At 38.3% G+C, this 23,886-nt stretch overlaps 1 protein-coding gene across 1 annotated transcript in view; it reads left to right on the plus strand.

The window, feature by feature from the left end:
- The window catches only part of LOC130569438 (PH and SEC7 domain-containing protein 1), a 42,546-nt gene that overhangs the window by 14,520 nt on the left and 4,140 nt on the right, over positions 1–23,886 (plus strand). The window contains exons 4-16 of the mRNA XM_057359092.1: positions 681–1,179; positions 1,738–2,184; positions 7,532–7,723; positions 8,287–8,367; positions 9,440–9,552; positions 9,642–9,700; positions 11,053–11,142; positions 16,829–16,872; positions 20,571–20,743; positions 21,524–21,594; positions 22,324–22,481; positions 23,253–23,397; positions 23,626–23,769. Of these exons, the coding sequence (XP_057215075.1) occupies positions 681–1,179; positions 1,738–2,184; positions 7,532–7,723; positions 8,287–8,367; positions 9,440–9,552; positions 9,642–9,700; positions 11,053–11,142; positions 16,829–16,872; positions 20,571–20,743; positions 21,524–21,594; positions 22,324–22,481; positions 23,253–23,397; positions 23,626–23,769 (2,216 nt within the window). The remainder of the gene's footprint in view (positions 1–680; positions 1,180–1,737; positions 2,185–7,531; positions 7,724–8,286; positions 8,368–9,439; positions 9,553–9,641; positions 9,701–11,052; positions 11,143–16,828; positions 16,873–20,570; positions 20,744–21,523; positions 21,595–22,323; positions 22,482–23,252; positions 23,398–23,625; positions 23,770–23,886) is intronic.

The following is a 23,886-nucleotide window of genomic DNA, read 5'->3' on the forward strand; positions in this document are numbered from 1 at the left end:
TGGGAATCCATACATTGCATCTTATGTGGTAGATCTTTGTTTTTATGCATACAGAAATTTGCATACTATACAGTATAATAAAGATACATTACATAGATCTGTTTAAGTAAAGCCATAATTTTATTGTAATGTGTTTGTCGATGCCACCTTTAACCACTCCAAAAACATCAAAGTGTCCGCCATATTGGAACAGTCAACATTTTCGTTGCTAACACCGCTCGCAGTTAAAATCAATGAGTTTTCCAAAATGACACAACTTTGCACGACTTCTGATTGTAAAAACAAATAAATAGATTTAAATATTATACAGAACAAATATGATAACCTTTTACACCTTTCAAGTGCGTTTTTGTATGTATAAACTCAATACTACAGGTTTAAAACTATGGTCATCTTTTAATGTTTTGTTAGCTAACACCTTTTGTATGTTGTATTGTGTTCGTATAGCAAATATAATGTTTGTGTCTAAACAACAGCTGGTAACATTTGTTATTTATACATGTGTATAACTACGGTTAAAGACGCGCAACCCGGTTGAAGTCAACTTGCCCTTGACCGATTTTGACTGTTCCAATATGGCGGACAACTTGAATATAGTGGCCCATAGAAACAGCTGCTAAGAACGCATGTGTGTATAATATTATTTATGATTCTTTCTAACAAATTTGTCATCCATCTAGATGTTCCTGAACCCTCTACGGCTCCCCCTAGTGGCCACTCCACTCCAATCCCACCCATGTATCTTCCCTTGAAGGAGCTGGCTCTCAGAGCCAATCACGATGTTCATCAAGTGGAGGTTGAGCTTGTGACTCCGCCACCTGCTGCACCTGGTACCTCTCCCAAAACTGGAATAATTAGACGGACTTTAAAATACTCAGAGACCGATCTGGACGCCGTTCCGTTGAGATGTTACCGGGAGACGGACATAGATGAGGTGTTGTTAGCCGAGCAGGAGGACGCTGATTCAGCGTTTGGGAGCAACCGAAGTGTCATGGGAACTTCCTGTGCCGAGAGCAGCCCGTTGCCAAACGAGAGAGCAGATGGGCAGGAGGAAGAGGAGGTGGAGGAAGAGGATGTTGCGAGCTGGGTGACTGTCAGGATGCAGGGGGACGTGAGGAGGCTGTTGGCTGATCAGGAGGTGGATGATGGAGAGGAGTTTTACATCATCATGATGAAGAGGTGTGAAGAGGCAAAGGCACTTTTATATAAATGTGTACACACACTCGCTCTCTTAAAGTGACAGTTCACCCGAAAATGAATATTCTGTTTACTCACCCTCATGAATAATGACCGAAATGTTGTTGTAAAAACTTGAATTGTTGTGCTTGTTTATCATACAAGAGTTTCAAGAATAATCTAGTTTAACACAAAAAATAGATTAAAAAATAAGAGATACTTATGCATATAATACAACATCAATTATTATAAATATATAATATTTTCAGAACTGGATGACATAAATGCACATAAGGGTGAGTAAAAAATACTATTTTAATTGTTTTCAATTTAATTCAATTCAAATTGATGTTTTAAATATTTGTAATTTTTTCATTATTATTTGACAATGTGCATTGTTTAAATAAAATTTAATATAGCACTTAATACAGAAAGAATATTAAAAAATAAAGAAATGATGAAATATTTGAAATACACAGCATAGTTTTGTTGTATATGTGTATACTGTTTCTCTAGCAATCTGTTAGTAAATCAGAACTAACACTTCTCTTTCTTTTTCAGACCCCGTGATCATTTCATTAATGACCTACCGGCTCTCAAATCCCCTCTTCTGCTCCACGGCCCCCGCAGGAAGTCTGGAGACAGTCAGGACACCTTCAGTCGCCATTTTGAGAGTATCATGGAGTCTCACCGTGCCAAGGGCACATCCTACAGCAGTCTGGACAGTCTTGACCCTCTGACCTCTAGCACACAGACCGTTCTGACCTTTGACCTCCCCACACTGACCCCTCAGGTTCAGGGTCAAATCTATCAGAGCGCGCGGCAGATCGTTGAGCTCAGCTTCGCTCCTCTGGCACACGTGGAGATGCCCAGCCTCTCAGAGTCGGCAATGACGATAACCTGCGACACTGACGCGACGCGGGCACCGTCCAGCGAGAGGCTGAGCAGCGGGTCTGATGATCGGAACAGGCAGAGCTGGCACAGCAATCCTGCACTTTCACTGCCGAGGTGGGTGGACGTAATGTCAAGCACATCGTTTATGGGATGTTTATATAATATATTCATTCACATTGTTTATGTGATGTTTATATAATACTGTACATTCATTCCCACAAACTGTTTCATAAGTCTGCAATAGCTCAGTATCACCAGAATAGATCTAGAATAGATCATTGATCAGATAATGATCCTGTATTTTGCTTTGCAACTTTAGCTCATAGGTAGATCGTATGAAAGCTCCAAAAACAAACAAACAAACAGATTTTTTTTTTAACACGAACCTTTTTCGTTGTGACTTAATTTTCACGACAGTGATGCATCCACCCCCAAATCATTTGCCATTCTGTTAGACAGCTGTAAAAAATAATGTGATCATTAAAGCCACAATATGGAATATTTGGACCGCTAGATGGCGCACTTTCGAAACAACAACAAAAGGCGAAGCTAAATGACGTTATGCAGGAGAGTGGAATTATGGGACATGTCGTTTTCACCATCCAGAGGCGTATGGAGATCGGCCATCATGTTCACGGACGAGGTAATGAATTAATTTTATTTTATGTCATCGTAATGAATTAGCTTGCAAGAAACGTGGACTGTAATGCTACGTTAGCCCGCGACTGATATTGGACTTTGTAAATTGATCTGGTAGCGTAATGCTACACAGTTTTACCTGTTTCAAACAGTCATGTCGTCGTTTAAAAAGTAAATTTGAACAAACCCACAGCATTTACAAGTAACGTTATTGGCGACATATTTTTGTGCGACATCTACTGTATTTCATAGGGTAACTGCATTCATAACTATTCAAATAATCTTTGCTTGAGTATTTCGTGTACAATAAAAAAAAGTGCTTACCTGTCTATTAAAACACATGCGAGCGGAGTCTCTGTCGAGTCCAAGTTGGTTGCGAAGCTCTCTCCATTTAGAAAACGCCACATCGATATTAATCCTTGTTTTATTTCTTCGTTTGTCCATAAGCCTTGCTTGCCTCGTTTGGCCTACGTTTACGCTTTTTTGGGGGTTTCCTTTACTCGCCGAAGAGTAATCGTGATCCATAATAACAGAACAACAGATGCTGCATCCCAGATGCTGTATAACCACTTCCGCATGTGCGTGTTGCCGTAGTTTCTACAACCGGAAACTGAGGGTAGTGCGGAGCAGCGGATATTAAGTCACTGATATGCGACAAATACAAGGGAGACAAGGGATGGGCCATTGTTTTAAATAGGAATTTCTCTGGAAATAGGATTTGCACATTCTTGGGAACATTTGGGATAATGTAAGTACACAACTGCATGAAATATATCACACTGTGCAAGTGATTTTTGGATATTTCATAACAAAATTCTTCCATATTGTGCCTTTAAGTCATGCCAACATATATTTTTACTTTAACTTGTAAACAAGTTGAAATTGCTTTGAGTTACAGTAACTTTAAACTAGTCAAGATTTAAAATAATGATTTTTGTTGATATTATTATTATTTTCTATTTAAATAGACACTGCTTTATATACAACATCTTTTTCTTCAAAGAAAATGATTTACGTCAGTTTGGGTGAATGTGTTTAATTGTCCTGAAAGAAGTTTCACAATGACAAAAGATCTTTAAAAACATTTTTAAAAAGTCAAACAGCACTTTACAACTAAAGCTGCATTTCACATTTTCACCTGACATCTGTTTGGTTTCACTTGTCAGGGGTGAAATTTTTGAAATTCATAATTTATGTGATATTTCCTTTATCAATGTAAGTGCAGTTAATTTGCTGCATAATGATTTTAAATGAACCGTTAATCTGTTGTTTTTTAATCTTTACAATCTGCTGTGCCTGATGGTGTAGCTGCAGTCTAAGTTTCGTCAGGTGCGTGCGTGTGCGTGCGTGTGTGTGTGTGTGTGTGTGTGTGTGTGTGTGTGTGTGTAGGACAGATCAAAGGCAAATCTGATCGCTGGCAGAGACCTGAAGAAACTGCCGCATAGTTCACCTTCATACACACAGACAGAGAAAGCGAGGGAGGGAGGGAGCAGGTGGTTTAAAATATTAGAATTAAAGAATGTCATTACATAAATGCACATTTATTTGCTTTGTGATGTGATGTATCAGATGTCCCATGTGTCCTTCTGCTTACAATCCACAAATCACTTGTCATCTGTAGTAAATGTGGAGTGTATTTATTTATAGTCACTGCTCAGCAATTGAATTGAACTGCCGTCCTGTAGTAGCTCAACTCATCCACTAGGTGGCGACAGTAAGTCATTTATTAGTAGTGGATAAGCACTGCATCACTAATGTTAATCATCATAATCATTGATTTAAACAAATGTTGAAGTTTTAAACTTTGATGTATAACAATTTATTCGTTAGTCATGTACAGTTCTTATTCTTAAAGGGATAGTTCGCCCAAAAATGAAAATTCGGATATAATTTACTCACCCTCAAGTTGTTCCAAATACGTATACATTTCTTTGTTCTGATGAAAGATATTTTGAAGAATGATTGTAATCAAACAGCTCTTGGCCACCATTGACAGATTTGGTTTGTCTGATTTGAAAAATCTGATCGTAACATTGAGGTTTGGCAGCAGGTTTGATAATTGAAGATAAAAACAAGCACGATTTAAAGACACGTGACACAAATTATTTTATTATGAGTAAACTTGTTTGCCATGTCAATTAAAATTGTGTGTGAGCTATCGGTTTGTCATAGAAGATGGACAACTGTAAAACCTCTCTCTCTCTCTCTCCATCTAAAAGAACATAGAAAATATCATTAGTTTTGTCATCAATCTAAATAAATATAAAGCTGATCTTTATTTCTCTGAGCTCTACATGCCTCATTTGTGACGCATTATGCAATGCATGTGAGCAGACTTATTACCCATGATGCACTGCTCTCACACCCACTCTCAGTCACATCTGCTGACTCAATAATGGCTCGTGCACACTGTTAAGACTCTTCAAAAGGATCTCTTTTTGTGTATGAAATACACTGCGAATGTTTTATTGTGTGTTTACCTTCTTTTATTTACTGTAGATGCTTTTGTCCAAAGCGACAGGTTCTGTTCTGTCTGGCATGTGTCTCAGTTGTGCACTTGTTTAGTTTTAGTTCAGTATACACTGTGGGTTTATCACAAATTGGGTACTACCTGAATTTTTCAGGAGTGACTTTGAACGTAGAACAACACTCATCTAAATAAATCAACTGTGTATAACAAAGTGGATTAAGTGCTCAGGAGACAACTGCTGTATAGCTGCAGTGCGTTTAAGTACAAATGACTCAATAGCTCGTCACCTTTTTTTGAAGAAGGAAATATAATTATAGAGACGGTAGATACAATTACACAGAGAGAGAGCGAGAGAGAGACTCAATCGGAAAGAAAAATTTGCCAAGTTTGGGAACTAAACAGTTTTTCCACAATGATTCAAGGAAGGACTAAGAAATCCAGATCTGTGGAATGCAGAAATCAGGACTAAACATAGATTCATTTATTTATAGAAAGACTTAAAACAGATGTCTGACGGCCAGACCTCCTGAGAAGATTTTCTGATGTTAGATCAGAAAACTGAGTTTTAACACAAATATGGATCAAATCCAGAGGAAGAGTTTTAACCGATGTGGTCCAGGAGAAAGGCTCTTTTTGGCATGTTGGCTTTGTTCCTCAGCAGAAGAAAGAAACACTACAAGCCAACAACACACTGCATTCAGGTAGAAGTAGTAAAAAAACTTACGGACTGATGTGTTATTCTGTTATTGTTCTAAAGTGTTTATTTTACTGCATTCGATAAAAATGGTTAATTATGCGCGTTCTCAAGGCGACTACACTGTTTGTTCTATGAACATATTCATAATATTTACATTTGAAGAGTTTGGTTCCAAAATGAGATTTTTGTCCAAAATCATGTTTTTTTATTGTGCATTCCAATTAAAGGTGCAGTTCGTAACAATTTTGCAGTAAAATATCCAAAAACCACTAACCTAGTGTTTTATATTTTGTTCAGCTGAGTACTTACAATATCTCAAAGGTTTCCAACTACTTCGTGAGAAAATCTAAAATCGTGAGAAAATCGGCATTCTAAACAGTGACACGGGGCTGTGCTGTCGCCTGTCAATGGCGTCATATCCGCGTTCCCCTTTGTTACCCCCTTGTTACTGATGTAGAAACCGGATGACCACAGCGTCGTGGACAAATGCGGAAGTAGTGTCTAGCGTCTAGCAAGCCACTAACTTGTTTCGAGCAGTCACTTATTTATGGACCACAATTATTCGCAACAATTATAAAACTGTATTACTTTACCTCATCCGCTAACATGGTTTTTCATTTCCATCTTATTGATGGCCATCAGCGGTGGAGTTGAAGACAACAGATCCCATCATTCCACGCTCCTTCACAGCGTCATCAAGCTACGGCATTGTTGTTGTTGTTTTGATCGTGCGCCCTCTAGCGGCGGATTTTACAAACTGCACCTTTAATATCAATCAAACTGCAGTGGGTTTGTTTTGATTTAAGCCCTAATAACTCAAAAAATACAGCTAACTAACACAGTAAAACAGAATAAAAACATGATTTTTGAAATTTTGGAACCTTCATTTATACAGTTTATTAGGCAAACATTTGTTATTCTATTGTCTAGCTGATCAGATGAATGGATTTTAAAACATCAAATAAATCTATTGTGATCTTTTATGGATCTGTCACTGTAAGTGTTGTTGTGTTTTCTCGTGGGTGTGTTTGAGTTTCACACGTTTGCTTTGTTTTTTATTCTTATCGTGACTCACCGAAGGCTGAGATGATCATAGCTGTCAATCTGTGTCTCACATTCATTTGAAATCAATAGGCTGTTGTAAAAAATGAACAGAACTGTACATTAGAAATGCAAAGTCTGACCTGCTGTTTGTATCTGTAAATGTTTCCTACAGGCCGGTTTCTCACTCCTATAAAAATACAGCAGTAACCATGGTTTCCATTGACACATATTTACAACAAGCATTTTAATACCGTAAAATCCTAAATGTTTTCTAATACGTGTCTTCTCTTAACAGTGTAACAAGCTTACAAAATTTTGATGTACTGAATGTTTAAAGATGGGCTGCTGAAACTATAGTTACGTTTTTGTAAAGATATATGTTGTGTAATATGCCTTTTGTTTTTTAAAAGAAAGTATCATGTTATTTAAAAGATAATACACACACAAAGTGATGTTTTACTGTACCGCGGTATCATATACTGTCTGATCGCTATATTCTTACAATGCTGTTTTCTTGCATTAATACCATGATGCTATCATCGGACACCATTGGGTCACCAGTTTAAACCTGAACTTGAACTTAACTGTAAGTCTTTTGTGCGTTTGTTTAGAGAGAAGTCGGGCCGGTTCGCTGCAGATGCAGATCTGGATCAGGAACTGAATGAGCGTTTGTGTTTGGACAGCAATGAAACTCTCAGTAACAGTAATCGAGCCGACCTGGAAGCTGCCAAACGTCTGGCCAAACGCCTCTTTAACCTCGACGGCTTCCGGAAGTGTGACGTCGCACGTCATATGAGTAAGAAGTGAGTATGTGCAAAGAAAAACATTCACTGTTTATGAAGCTGCACATCTTTATATTCTTTAAAGTGAAGATAAAGCACACTTTGCGAAGAAGTTTTACTTTTGTAATGTGATGTATCGAAGAGTGAACAAAAATCGAATTGATTTGAAGCTTTCAGAATCTATACAGAGCTAAATTGATCAAATAAAGAGGGCTTGATGACATCCGTCCAAAACAAAAGTAGCTTGTAATAAAATATTACAATCTTTGCACAACAACATCTGATGCATCATTCAAGTGAAATTTGGTCGATTTTGTTTTCATGTTGGCTTCGAAATCTCTCCTTTTTCTATTTTGGGACATATTGTGTCATCTCTGTACCATCTCTGTAACTCACGGGTGTTTGTGTGTGTGTGTGTGTTTTGTAATGCAACATTTCTTCTCTGGTCGTCTTAAACTTTAAAAGCTTTTCTCTATCTGACAGATGCATCATGGGAATTTTCAGACCGCTGATGCTGTGACATGTCTCTCAGTCGTGTGTGTTACACTTTGATTCTCTGTGACTGTGTTTTCTCTCATGTTCAGTAATGACTTCAGTCGTATGGTGTCCGAGGAATATCTGCAGTACTTCAGTTTTACTGGAATGACTCTGGATCAAGCACTGAGGTCAGCACATCAAATACACAAATGAAAGATTAAACATTAGATTATACATATTACACTATTATGTGAATGTTTTGTTAGTTTTACATTACTTCATCACATTCAGATGGTCTGTTTTATCACTGGAATAGTTAAGCTTGGTTAGATTTCATTATTTGTTTAATTTTTTACCTTTTTTTTCTAGGTACATATGAACAGTGTTTTATGTTACACTTCTGTCTAAAGATTCAGAAGAGTGCCACCTTTTGGCTATATACAGACTTTTTTTAGACGTTTGGGTTATTAAAAAGTGAAATATGTTTTTCATTACTCGACTGGGCCAGACAGAAGAGTTTTGGTTCAGACGGCGTCATGAGTTTTGGACAGGATTGTTTATCTGGACAATAAAAGAGGTCATAAGAGTTATTCATTTAGCAGTTCTGTTTGGTATCTCTTGTCGTGCAGAAAGTGAACGCTGCACCTTTATTTAATAAATAAATCATTGGTTGAATACAGTTTTAATATAATAAACAACAATTTCTTATTATTAGTAGTTTGTAATATAAAGCTATGATTTGAAATCTGTTTGAAATGAGCATATACATAAATGTAACAATTTGCTACTTAAACTGTGTCAAATTAAAAAAATTAAAAAATCATAAATAAAAATAAATCAATTAAAAAATTTAATAAATACATTTTTAACTATTTTAATCCAAATAAAAATAAAAATATTATAAATGAATACATTTTATATTAATGTAAATAGTTGTAAATTACTGCATTTATTTATAAAAATGTATTAGGGCATAAACTAACATAAACTAACAAAGTACAATACATTTCACAGCATTTATTAATAGTTCTGAATGTTAGCTAATACAAATAGATTTGTTCATTGTGCATTAACTTATGTTAATAGATACAACTTTTTTCATGTATTTGTAAATGTTATTATGAACAATAACGAAGATTAATAAATGCTGTAGAAGTGTTGTTCATTGTTCATTCATTTTAATTAATTTAATTCACTAATGGTAACAAATGGAACTTTATTATAAAGTGTTACCATAAACTTTAACTTGTATTTTTTCAGGACATTCCTGATAGAGTTTGCTCTGACGGGTGAGACGCAGGAGAGAGAGCGAATCTTGGCACACTTCTCCCGCAGATACCTGCAGTGTAACCCGTCCCTCAAACTATCTGAAGGTAACGCTGCGTGTGCGTGCGTGCGTTATATACAGTACAGTACGATGTGAACTGTTTGTGTGTATTTATTTGTGTATCACTCTTTACAGACAGTGTCCACACACTGACCTGTGCCCTGATGCTGCTCAACACAGACCTGCATGGACATGTGAGTTTAAACATGATATATATGTCATTATTTCATTATCATACAGAACGTCCTGAGGTCAAAAGTTTTGATGCCATTAGTGAACAAAATGTCTCTATTGCATTGCAATTTATCAAAATTTTCTTGCATATTATAGTATCTGCATAACAGGTTGAGTGTGATGTAAGAATCAAATATTTATGCATTTCTTTGTGGGTTGGTTAACTCTCTCCCTGCCAGTGTTTTAGAAAAGGCATCTGCATTTGTATCATTTTCAAAAGAAAAATGTTGAATATCAAATCTTCATTTGTTCTTTTATTTATCATCAAGTGTGACCAAAAAGCTCCTCAAATGACGGAAAATCTGCACGAGCAAACCGTTCAGCTCACAATTGATTTGACATTGATTTGCAGTTTAAATCGATGCTTTTCAGTGTTAAATGGATTATGAGTGTAATTATAACGACCATTTCTCCTTTCGGCCGTTTTCAATGATTTACACTGAGCTCAGCATATACTGCAGTGCATTATGGGATTGCTTTCTAACTCAGACAGAAGAGTAATTGTCTACCTTCCTTTCACACTGTCTGTGATGCTGTAGACAGCTCGCCGGGTTTGGGTTTGGGCCAGAGCCAGTGCACTCATAAATATTCAGAGTGCATGAAATCCTTTTAAAGGAATATTCACGTTTAGCTCCATAGTCGCTATCCGTGGCATACTGTCAATTATTCCAGACAATAATTTTAGCAGCGCATGAATTCATTGGCAGTGAGTTCATGTCTGTGGGGCATCGGCTGGATTTAAGCTGGAGCAGACAGCGAGAGATGATGTGACGGCTGGATTCCATCACTGTACACACCAATATTGTCCTCTAATGATCTTTAGACGTCGCTCCATTGCTCTCGTGGAAGGCTTTAGGACTGTCATCGAACACATACAGGCTGTTATAGGCCAGTCTCGCTGTCGCCATGGAAACAGGTTTACGGTCCTGATGAGAACTGCGAGAGATTTTCCCCTTCTGTCGAAACTGCTTAGAGGTTCATATTATCAGATTATTATGTATTCAGAGATCCTTCTGCAGCTCTAAATATTTATACATTTTCAGCCCGGTTTTCTCACACACACTCGCAGAGTAAATGTAGGACATCTCACGTTAAGTTTAAGCGATGCGTACACTGCTTAAAATGGCCGGCTGCTGAAAAGATGGAGAGTGACTTTCAAATAAACTTTCTTAAAAAGTAGGTGGTTGATCAATCCCACGATGAACGTCTGGGCCATTTTAAACCCCAATGTGATGTCACAAATAATACAACTGTGTGTCATTAAAATCCAACATAATTTGAATAGCGTTCTTTTTTTATGTGCGTTTGGCAGAATATTGGCAAGCGGATGTCTTTTGCACAGTTCATTGGGAACCTGGAGGGACTGAACGGCGGTCATGATTTTCCCAAAGATCTACTCAAGGTAAATCACAAATTGTCTTCCGTGGCGTGTACATTGGGAATATTTATCAACTATGTATGACACGTCCTACAGGTGTGTTGTTTACACGTGTAACTGTATGTTTGTGTGCGTACACCTGCACAAACATCTGTCAGCTACACAACAGTGTTGAGGGCCTTGTGTCATGTGAAGCGGGACGGAACGGTGTCCCGGCGGGAAAGGATGAATCTTTAGTGGGTCATTTATTGGTTTATATCATTAGATTAGCGCTGTGATGTCATTGGCAGGAAGGGAGGAATGTTTTGCTTCCTTTCATGAACCCTGCAGGCAAATTCTGCCGCTAATCTGATGAGTTCTTCAGTTAATAGTAATGAAATAAATGAGCTTTCAGTTTGTTTTGGGGCACAGAGAGGATGTTCTGTCTGTTTTCGGTCTGGAAGGAGTTTTTAAGCAACTGTAGGACTCTGATGGTCGCTGAAATCTCAGTATACTGTATGTTCTTCATTATCTACTTCTATTATATATCTATTTTTATTGGTTTATGTTTTAATTTATGTTCATTAAAAATGAAGAGACCATTCAAAATTTTCATTCAATCAACATTTCTAGATGTATTGTGGTCATTCCAGTCCAGTGTCTGTTGAATTTCAACAAATTCAAACCTCGGGAGTGACAAAAAGTCATCCAACAACTGACAGCATGACAAGACACATGACAACAGAGATCAAAATCCTTATTATCACTTTTTTTTTTTTCTTAATACATGTAGAAATATGACTGTTGTATTGCTTAAAAGTGAATCTGAACTTGTTTTCTTTGCAGTATTTGAGGTCTGAAAAAATACACAGCATCTTTTCTGTTATTATCACCTGTTTCTCCAGTTTGCAAATAAATGCAAACAGAAACAATATTTTTATTACATTTGGTAAGAATATTTGTTTACCTTTCATTCAGATTCTTATTACTGCATTATGCGTCTAGGTCTCTCTCTCTCTCTCTCTCTCTCTCTCTCTCTCGCTCTCTCTCTCTCTCTCTCACTCTCTCTCTCTCTCTCTCTCTCTCTCTCTCTCTCTCTCTCTCTCTCTCTCTCTCTCTCTCTCTCTCTCTCTCTCTCTCTCTCTCTCTCTCTCTCTCTCTCTCTCTCTCTCTCTCTCTCTCTCTCTCTCTGTCTCTCTCTCTCTCTCTCTCTCTCTCTCTCGCTCTCTCTCACTCTCTCTCTCTCTCTCTCTGCGCTGAGCATATAAACTGAAGCTGTTTTTTCCAACATATGAACGGTGTGACTTTTTGAAAGGTTTACTATAAAATAAATAGCTTTGGCTCTAAAATCTGATTGACATAAACCACACAATGTTATTCAACATTGGTGTTTTCTCATATTACTGTTAAATAAAATGGCTCAGTCTTATAATATTAAACACAGTTCTGAATATCTCTGAATAATTTCACATTGCTGTATTTTGAGAGAATTCACCACAATAAAAGAGCACAATGTAACCATATACACTATATACACAATGACATAAGCATGTATGTATAAATGAAATGGTTGTTGGAGTCACATCCGTGTTGAGGAATTAAGGTCAGAAACGTGCGAGTCTGTGCCCTGAAGGAAGCGTTTAGTTAATGTACTGATGGGTTTGTGATTCTGACGCTCGTCACATGCTGCTGAAGAGACATTGATGTGTGTTGTTGTCATGGAGACAGAGGGGCGGGACCTGGGCACAGATAGGGTGTTCGTGGATGGACTGCTGACCCACTTCAGTACGTGTCTGTGTGTGAGATGACTGCAGATGGAAATCAGCTTGTGGTCTCTTGAGCAAACGCTATGAATTGACAACGCGCGACTGCGTGTTAAATGTCCTGAACTATATTTATATTCGAGGTGTGTGTGTATAGGGTATACACAGTATAACCATCAATCTCTGTATATTGGCATCCATGTTTAAAGAATATAGTCGACCACTACATCCTACTGTAAATTTCTATAACAACCATAGTGTCAACATTCATATGATGCTTAACAGATTACATTTTTAATGCTTTTTACTTTGAAAGGCATTGTTTTGTTTTGCATTTCAGTGAAGACAATGTGAAATCATGTGTTTCGTGTTAGATGTTTTTTTGTTTTTCTGTATTTTTTTTTGTACTGTAACATATTTAAGACATGCTGTATATTCAGAAATGCTTTAAGGTTCGTAAATATTTTGTGATGTGTATAATAATTCATATAACATTGTTTGATCTTATTCGTACATTTTAGGACTTGGGTTTAGGGGTGGAGATTCTGTAATCATTAGGGATGCACGATAAATTATCGTGAATAAAATTTAATAAAAATTTAGGCCGATTATATTATAGCCAATAAATTATAAATCATTTCCTCAGGTTGAACCACTTCACTGTCTATCTGTCGTGATCATTCACTTACTGCTATTAGCAAAACATTTTTGATGTAGTATGTAGATATTAACAAAAGCATATTGTTTGAAGCCGACTGCCGAATGCTTTCTGTCTTGAGACCTGTTAGACTTGTGGCTATTGACAACACCTTTCTGGGTTGCTCTGGACGAACATCTTTCATTTGTTTATGAAATAAACATTATACCAGAAAAGTTTAAAAGTTAAATAATCTTTAATTAGTGTAAAGTAGGCTTGGTACATGATTTTCGGGTTGAAAAAAACATTTTTAGTCTCAGAAAATGTTCTATTAATATTTAGATACTGTATATCGGCCAATATATCGGTTATCAGCTTCCAATGTTCAAGAATGATCGTTGCATATTGCTGCATCCCTAGTAATTATTTATATTAAATGTAATGATTTAAATGATAAGATTCATATCCGATTCATATCCTTGTAAAATATTCATGAATTTCCGCGAGATCAGGTTGGTTTTGATGCTTTTTTCTTGCATTCATTTTTGTTTCATATATTTTTAACAGTATTGTGAAAAAATTACATTTCTTTGTCATTCTAAATTTGTTGTATTAGCGTCAACTTATGCTGATTTAAATGTCATTTTATTGCCGCAGTTTTTACTCTAACATAAGTTTAAAAAAAATCGCTTTGTCCCCCAAACAAATCCATGCAAATTGTTTTTTTGGATTTATGAAAAATATCATTTCTTTTCAATTTCAGTTTCTGTTTTAAAACACGGCCTCTCGTCATCTCATTTCCAGCAAAAGCTCAATGCGCCGTTATTTTCCAGACTGTTCATCGGACACGCTTCCGGTTTTATGATGTTCTTCGTGAACCTCGTCCTCCCATCGTTCCATATTTCTCTGTTCTTTCTCTCTCTGTGTTTCACCTCTGAGGACAAGTGCTGAATGTTAATCAGCGTTCAAAGTAAAGCAAGCCGTGTGTGTCGCTGGAGCGCTGCGATTGGCTGCCTGAACCTGAGAGAGAGAGAGAGAGAGAGAGAGCGAGAGAGAGATTGCAGCCTCCGTCGGGTTTCTCTGAGATTCAGACACATTCTGTCTGCAGAGGCTGAGAGATAAAACACACGAACATTCGTGTAGACGGTACATCGAGATTTTCTCTATTAGGACCAGAGAGACTTGAGGAGGTCGTGTCCGCAAACAGCGACAAATCTTCAGGACTGACACGTTCCACATGGATAGATGCTGGATGCGGCAAAAAGGGGATGAAAGGAATGATGGGCATCTTCTGAAAGCCGCTCTCTGACGCTCGGAGGAGAACGAAAGCCCGCTGAGAAGATCAGAGAAGCAACAGGCTTGCAGATTTCTCTGCAAACATCCTTCATCTGTTTCTCGTTCTGAATTCGGGTGGTGCTTGGGATCTGGTACAGGTGTGAGGGTTCCTGCGTGCCGCGAGAAATGCGTGCTGACTGCTGCGTGCTTACAGTTTGTGTGGGTGTGTCTTCTGAGAGGGCGTGCATGTGTGTGTTTTCTCTTCGTTTCCGTTCGCTTCATTCCATCTGTCGGTTCCTGGCTGTTCTTTCACACCTATGAAGTGTTATCGACCATCTGTGTGTGTGTGTGCGACTGGCCCCTCGCTGGTTTTACGGGCAGCGTTCAGCTTGTAGAAGTTGGTTGGGTGTTGTTTACGACTGCTGCGTGTATGGAGCGCTTGAGATGCATTTTAGCATCATCTGTAGTCTTCGTTTGATTCTGAACACACCCTGAATCTGTATCTGGTCTGGTTGTTTGGCTTTTATTTCCATGTCCAGCAAATGGTTCACAGACAGAAGTTTTGGTGACGCAGGATCTTTCCTTTATCTCCTGGTGGATTTTTGTCATTTAATGAACGCGGACGGTAGCTTGGCGTCTCCTCACAAGCCTTTGTAAACACTTGGATTGTTTTTTTACAAACTGCTTTTTGGAATTACTTCATCCTTTCGGAGAGAGGGACTTTACCAAGTGTTTCATCTGTTTCTCGTTTTCAGCTCCTGACAGTCTATTTGGCTTCTTGTTGAATGCCGTTTAAAAGACATCGGATAGATCTTTTTCTATAGTGCGGTTTGTTTCTGTTGTCCAGACATGATCGGGGTGAACAGCCTTCACTCGGCCGGGCGTTTGCGCTCTCGTTCTCTCTGCTCGGTTCGATACGGCAGAGATTTTCGCATGATGGATCCGTTTCGTTACCCACGAACGCCTCGGTCTCGATCTCTTAAACCTCTGGTGTTCCCTGACCTTCTGGGAAAAGCTCAAGATGGACAGAACCACCCACAGGCCCGCAAGAGAAAGAGGGTGAGCGGTAACCATCACTCATTGATGGAGTCTTCTCTGATGTCTATCTGACAAAAATATACCTTTTTATAGACCTTTTTTATGTATTCGTGTATTTTTTTTATTAAAAATGGATTTGAGGCTGGTACACACTGAACCCAAACTCTCACCTTGAAGAAAAGTATTCAGAATTGATTTGGAGAATAAACAATTTTTAAGTACTTTTTTTAAAAAGTAATTTTCCCTTTTGTGTGTTTTAATTACAAGTTAAAGAATCATTCTTAATGAAATCGTCTCTGTCCTTCTGAAACCTCTCGTTGTGCAAATTCAGGAAATATCACTGTACTTTTTCAATGATGAAATTCTGCATTTTTTAATACTTTTTATTGGTTAGATGTTTGCAAAAATGTTCAGTGACAGAAATAAAGGGCAACTAATAATAATGAAATAAGGCAAAAAATAAAAATGACAAAATATGGAGCGGTTTCAAAAGGACAGCAGCGATATATGTATTCTTTGAAAACTCTTTATTTTAATTCACTTCCCATTTTAATTCCGTACCACTTTTGACAGTTTTTGCATTGTTACCAAAAGCTTTACGGAAAATACATTTCATCAGTAAAGACGTAAGAAAAAAACACCATCGAAATCCTAAGTGAAAAAGATATTGCGTAAAAAAATGCTTGATTTAAGATATTCTTACCTCTATAACCTCTTTGTTAGTTTATTGAAATTAAATTGTAATGTTGGTGTAGAGTTGATGCTTGACTGATGGCAAGGCACTTGATTACTGTGATGGAATAGAAGTGGTTTATTTTTGGCTTCGAGTCGTCTGTCAGGCAGAAAGTGGTTGTGATGCCACTGACAGCAAACTGTATATGATGCAACCCAGACGCCACCTCAGACCAAACACACGCGCGCGCACACACACACACACACACACACACACACACACACACACACACAGAGTGTTTTGTTTGTTAATGTGTTCCTAACTGTGTGATGTTTGTCCTCACAGGCGCTGTACAACTCCATAAAGAACGACAAACTGCAGTGGACAATGTAAGTGTGTCACTCCTATCTCTGTTAATAACGTCCCGTTTATGTTTTATTTCTTGCCAACTACTAAAAGATTGAAAATCAATGGTTGCCAAGGCATTGCTATGTGGTTGCTGCAATGTTCTGGATGCTCTCAAAGTCTGTTTACGGACGTCTTGCCACTCGGCGGACATGTTTGCAACACCTCTGAGTAGCTATTAACAGCGTCTCACGAGAGCCCCGCCCCATCGTCACTCTTTACTGATTGACGATTGGCTGGTTTTACTGGAAGGCGGGATATTGAGCGTTGCATTGCTCGGCATGCATTGTAACGGCAGTGGAGGGTCTTGTTAATATTCATATCTTGGATGCTCTTTGGTACATTGCTAGGGAGTTGCCAGGGTGGTTCCTACTTCCTACCTCTCTCTTTGTCTCGTTCCTTCTCGCTCTCTCTCAGCTTTCAATTTCAATTATTGGCGTGATTTTGTGTAGTGCAAAACTGTAGTGTCGTGTTGTTCTTGGTGGTCTTAAGTATTTTTCTAGGGTGTTGCTTTTGCTCTCTGTTTATGTTTTGGTCTATAATTGTTCACATCAGCCCTGCGAGTCTTTCTTTGGTATTTCTGCACATTTTATTGTTCACCAAAATGAGTCAAGCAAAGCTCTTCTCAATCAAACAAAACCACAATTGGAAATCTTTTTGCTCTGGGAGAAGTGAGTGTATTCAAATGCATAACCTCGAGCACACTGTAATATCGAGCTGTAATAACTCCCGTGGTTTTTGGATGGAAACTATGGTAGCCATGTTTAATATTTCGTAGCGATTCAACAAGTGATGTCATTTGAAAAAAAAAAAAAAACACAAAATGTTCTCAAATCTTTGTTTTGTGTATTCTGTGCGTGTTGTTTGCCTGAAACAACAGCGTGTCACGGCTGGCCGTTCTCACCCTATATTCACATTCGCCAATTAAAGACCCTGGCTTTCCGAGCACCGTCGCTATGGTTACGGCTCCATGGATGCAGCTGCATAGCTACCGCTCTGCCGATATGAATCCACCCCCTCACACACACACACACGCGGTCCTAACCTCGTTGTCATGTAAAACGCTCTTACACGCGCCCACACGCTGTTATCAGGGTCCCGTGTGCATCCAGAGCGAAGCTGAACCCACAGACTCCTACCGCACACCTTAAAATAACCACATCTGTACCTCACAACCGCCCCGTCCGGCACCGTCACTGAATCCTGCACCGGTGGAGGTTGTGTCTATATTGTCAATATTATGAATTTGACATTCATTTCAATGATTTGCGTTCATATTCAAATAGTTAGTTATAATATTTATTTAGTAATCAGTACAAAACATTCATTTATCAGTAATGTTTTGTGTTACGTGTTATCGTTTTCCAGCAGAAGTGGTTATAAATGTATCATTTATGGAGGTGATTCTGAGATTTAAAGAAATATGACGGATAAAAACGTAGAAAGAAATAAAAATGTGGGATTTATTTGACAGGAACACTTATTGTTATGTGTGTGTGAGCGTGTAGATGATCAGTCTGTACAAAACAGTGATTTATGCATTATAAACAACACAAGAAAGAAAAATATTGGATGTGTACATATGGATTGGATATGGATTCTCTCTCTCTCATTTCATTGTCTTTGATGTGATGTTGATCTTTGGTCTGATGCTGTGAGTTTGACACGTGTTGAGCGTCATTATTCTCTGCGTTTGATCGCATCTCTCGTGTAGTCGTCCGCCAGCGTCTCGTGCGCATCATCAGTCCATCTGTAATGACTTATTCTTAAGGCTGCGTTGTTTTTCCCCTGCTTGTCTTTCTCATCAGTTCTCGTCTCTCTCTCTCTCTCTCTCTCTCTCTCTCTCTCTTTCATGCAGACAGTTACCAAGCAACAGGCTTGAAGTTTTATGCACATGCTCCGTGTGAGAGGGATTGACCGATGTTTTTCACCCGTTTGAGCTCGTTTATCAAGCGTTTGGGTCCTGCTGTATTGTGACTAAAGGGATAAAAATAACCCGTTGAATCAGGCCGTGTCAGATTCATGTGACCTGCATCATATTATATTATTATATTTTACTGTTGTTGTTTATTCTTTAAGAAGCTTTCTTTGAAGGTTTAGCTTTCTTATTGCCTTAATAATTTGAACGAGATTGAAATGTAATTTCTTTTTCTCTCACCTATATTTCTGCTTAGAGTTAAAGGCGTCTGTGGTTTTGAACAGTGCTGCACATGCCTTAATATTAGTGAGAACGGACAGAAATGGTGTTTTATATCCTGATATTTTGTCCTAAGCGTCCTACAGTCCATGTCTTTGTAGATGGATGATGCTGTTGGTTTGTGGAGGTGAAGTGAAGGCCGGATGAAGGTTTTTGGGCGGTGTGAGCCGCTGTAGCTTGTGATTTTCATGCAGGAGCTCGGATCTCTAGAGAGACGTCACGCGGACGGGACGGCAGTCTGTCCTTTCTCTTCAAAGGGTCTTTCAACCTCACACAAGAAACGTGTGCGTTCACGAGAAATGATCCAGTTTTTCCAGTGCGATTGTGGTGAGGGACATTTAAAGATGCACAAAATGAGTTTTTCATCCAAGCGGAGGTCGATTTTGGTTTGAAATACATTTAGATGGGATTTATTTCCTGCAATGTAAGAGGAAGGCTCTTTTATATTTTAGTTAAAGCAAAGTGTATTTTTATATGATGCCCTTTAGTGTCCTTCCTTTTAACCAGCCAGCAGGCTGGCAGTGCTATACAGTAATAATCAGGCGTGCAGGATGAAGTCTTTGCACAGCTGTAGAGTTTCAGACGGCTGGTGGCACATGTGAGTGAGGGACCCGCTGACTCCCGATCGATAGCGTCTGCGTAACTCGGAGGGTTCTTTTTTTTGATCCGATGTTTTTTGCTGTAGGCAGGACACACAGCAATATGAGCCCAAAATATCACACAGAGAGGAGCCGAAGCAGAACGCGAAGAGAACAGACCCAGTTTCAATAAACACTGAACACACAGCCTGCATGAAAAATACTGTAATGTACTGTAGTATTTACTATAGTCAATTATATGATACTACAGTGTTTTTCTACCTTACCATATTAAATATTAGTGCATACTAAAGAACTATAGCTTATTCACTATAGTTAATTCCACATGCTATAATTTTACTACAGTAAACAACAATGCATACTACAGTATTTATTCATTCACTATAGTTAATACATCTATGTACATTAAGACGTAGTACTTGCATATATTTAACAGTATACTAGGAAGTACTGCAGTTTACTATAGTACATACTAAAGCATACTTCAGTATTTACTACAGTTTAAGCTTTTGCTACAGAAAAGTGTAGTACCATACTATTCACTACAGTTTACTATAGTAAATGTTAAAGTATACTACAGTATTTAGTGCAGTGAAATGCGGTATGACATTACTACAGAATATTGCTGTATAAAATTAGTAATTACTTCATTTACTATAGTAAATACTTAATTATACCATAGTATTTTGGTATAATTGCAGCATAACGAACACAACAAGCATCTTTCCTGAAGGAACACATGTTAGGCTTTATAAAAATAAAAGTGTTTGTGTTCAAATTATCTAAAAAAAGAAAGAAAGAAAGAATTCAGAAAGAATCTATCAGGAATGCTGAAGTGTTCTGGGTGGTTTTGGAGTGAACGTCCTCTTCCTCTTTCTTTTGTTAGCGATGAAGAGGAATTACGGAAGTCGTTCTCAGAGCTCGGGGAGCAGCGAGGAGACTCGAACTCCCGAGCCGTGAAGCAGATGGGCAGCGGGTTGGTGTCTCCATCCGGTGCCCTTCTCTACAAGACAGGCTTCCTGGTGCGGAAGGTCCACGCAGACTCGGATGGAAAGAGAAGTGAGTGTTAAAGAGGATCTGATGCAATAATCGCAGCTTTCGTCCAAAGTAGAACCACAGAAGTTTCTTTTGAACTTGCCTTTTTGTCACCCTAAAAATGTGAAAATACTGGACTGGACACTGAACTTGTAGAGCCAAACAGAGCCACACAAAAAATCAACAAACGAGAAAGTTTTAAAGATGTTGCATGATGATGTTTATAACAACATAACATACAGTATTATACAGTTTATATTATAAAATGTCTGCATTTGGAAGATGAGATTTACAGTGTGTTCAAACCCCGTGATCTTTGTGTTGCTATGGCAACCTGAAACCAACTGAACAACATGAACATTAGTGTTTTCTAAAGCTGTCAAACGATTAATCGCATCCAGAATAAAAGTTTGTGTTTACATAATAATTGTTTGTGTACTGTGCTTATTAATTTTGTATTTATAAACACATACACATACATGTATTTATTTAAGAAAAATATAAAATGTAAAAATGAACAAACTTATGTATCATTTCAATGATTTATGATGTTAAATGATTTTAGATCAATGATCTAAATGTTTCATACATGTATAAACGTGTATGTGTATGTTTTGTGTTTTTATAAATATTCAGAATGAATATGCACAGTACACAGACATGTATTATGTAAACACAAACTTTTATTCTGGATGCGACAGCGCTAGTGTTTAATAACATTTACAGGGATATTAGTATGTTTGCTATATTTTACTACACGAGAAAAAGCTGTTTACTCTTCTGCTGTTTGTGTGTGAAATGCAGCACCTCGCGGGAAGAGAGGATGGAAAACATTTTATGCTGTGCTGAAGGGACTCATCCTTTACCTGCAGAAGGTCCGTCTCTCTCTCCTTTCTTTCTTTCTTTCTTTCTTTCTTTCTTTCTTTCTTTCTTTCTTTCTTTCTTTCTTTCTTTTTTTCCTTCCTTTCTTCTTTCTTTCTTTCCTTCCTTCCTTCCTTCCTTTTTTTTCTTTCCTTCCTTTCTTCTTTCTTTCTTTCCTTCCTTCTTTCTTTTTATTTCCTTCCTTCCTTCCTCTTTTTTTCTTTCTTTCTTTCCTTCCTTCCTTCCTTCTTTCTTTTTCTTCCTTCCTTCCTTCCTTTTCATTTTCACATTTTCACATTCATTGACACACAATGCACAGATTGTTCAGTTTCTAGAGTGGTTGTAGTCAGATGAGATGTGCCTTTCCCCCTCCGGTCTAGAGAATCTCAGGCTGTTGTGTCCGGTCTAACACTGACAGTATGTTTCCCGTGACCTGAATTCTAAGAGCTCTGTTTTCCATTGGTTGAAAGGCCTTGTTCCAGAAATGTTTCCTATGTTGAACACATTTTTGTAGCATACTGCAACTTATGGCCGTAAACTGTTTCTGCTCATTTGAGATTTTATTTCCTATTACAAAATAGTTTTTTTTCTGAGTAACTAATTTAATTTACTTACTACAGTTATTATCACAAAATTGGTCTATTGGAGTAAAATGACATGAGCATCACATCACATGAATATGCAGCACTTTTTGTGGTTTTTCTTTCTCTTCATACTGAATGATTGCGTCATCATTATTTCAGGGGGAGTATCGGCCAGATAAACAGTTATCAGATGAAGATCTGAAGAACGCCGTGTCTATTCATCATTCCCTGGCCATCCGAGCCACGGACTACAGCAAACGACCAAACGTCTTCTACCTCCGGACGGCCGACTGGAGAGTCTACCTCCTTCAAGCCCCGTGAGTCTGATCTGTTAGAATGCAGCTAAAGCCGTTTGCACATCATTGTAAAAAAAGATTTCAGTTGTCCTTCGTGTCAAATGAATCTCTGAAATCTCAGCATGTCATTTGATTCATAGCAGAATATTGTGTGTGTGTGCGTGTGTGCTTGCGTGTGGGTGTGTGTGTGCTTGCGTGTGTGTGCGATAATACATACATGAGTCTCTCAGGAGAACTTGACTCGCTCCAGTTGAAGTTTGCCCCAGTTTTCACTCTTATCACTCGTGCTGGGAAAATCCACTTTTGTGTGTTTGAGAGTGTGTTTGTTTCCACTTAAAAACATGTAAACTGTTCATTCTCAATAGACGGCAGCAGTGATTGCTCACTTTTAAGCATCTTTGGTTTTGGACAAATTCCTTGTTTCTAAATGCTTAAAGGGATAGTTAAACAAGATCTGTCATCATTTATTCACCCTCATGTGGTTCAAAACCTGCACATCACTCTTTCATCAGTGGAACACAAAAGAAGATATTTTGAGAAATGTCTCAGCAATGGAAGTCAATGATGTTCAGTGTTGTTTGATTATGTGTTCTGCCGAAGAAAGGAAGTCCTACAAGTTTGACATGAGGGTGAATAAATGATGAAAGAATTTTCATTTTTGAGCCATGGACGTCATGCACTTATCGAGTTTTTCAGTGTTTCTTAGTTAATATTTCATCCATTCTCTGGCACTCTGATTAAGGTGATGATTAATATAACAGTATGAACTGTTTGATTTTTTTGTTTGTTTAGGAATGCTGAACAGATGCAGTCTTGGATCACGCGCATCAACACGGTGGCAGCCATATTTTCAGCCCCGCCCCTCCCCGCTGCCATTGGCTCACAGAAGAAATTCAGTCGACCGCTGCTGCCAGGCTCCGCCTCCAAACTGCCACAGGTTTAATGATCAAAACTGCATGAATGTTACAGCATGTACATGATAATACGTATGTGTGTGAATATGAATAAAAAAATGTACAATTTGCATCGTACTAAACATTACATTCAAATTTTTCTGTGAGAGTTTGTTTTCTCCTGATATCTGTGTGTGTGCGTGCGTGCGTGCGTGCGTGCGTGCGTGCGTGCGTGTGTGTGTGTGTGTGCGTGTGTGTGCGTGTGTGTGTAGGAGGAGCAGGTACAGGAACATGAAGGTCGATTTCGCTCAATCTCCACCGAGCTAGCTCAACTTCGCTCTTATCCACCTGACCGGAAGGTGAAAGGTCGTGAACTTGAAGAGTACCGCTTGAGAGAGGAGTATCTGGAGTTTGAGGTAATAGAACACCAGTGTTTTGTTTACATAGTGTGCATGCGTTTTATACAGCCTACTTTGTGATGTAGTATGCAGTATGCAATGACAATGCATCTAAAACAGTAGTGTCACATGACC

The sequence above is a fragment of the Triplophysa rosa genome, linkage group LG18 (genome assembly GCF_024868665.1).
Source record: "Triplophysa rosa linkage group LG18, Trosa_1v2, whole genome shotgun sequence".
Lineage (NCBI taxonomy): Eukaryota > Metazoa > Chordata > Actinopteri > Cypriniformes > Nemacheilidae > Triplophysa > Triplophysa rosa.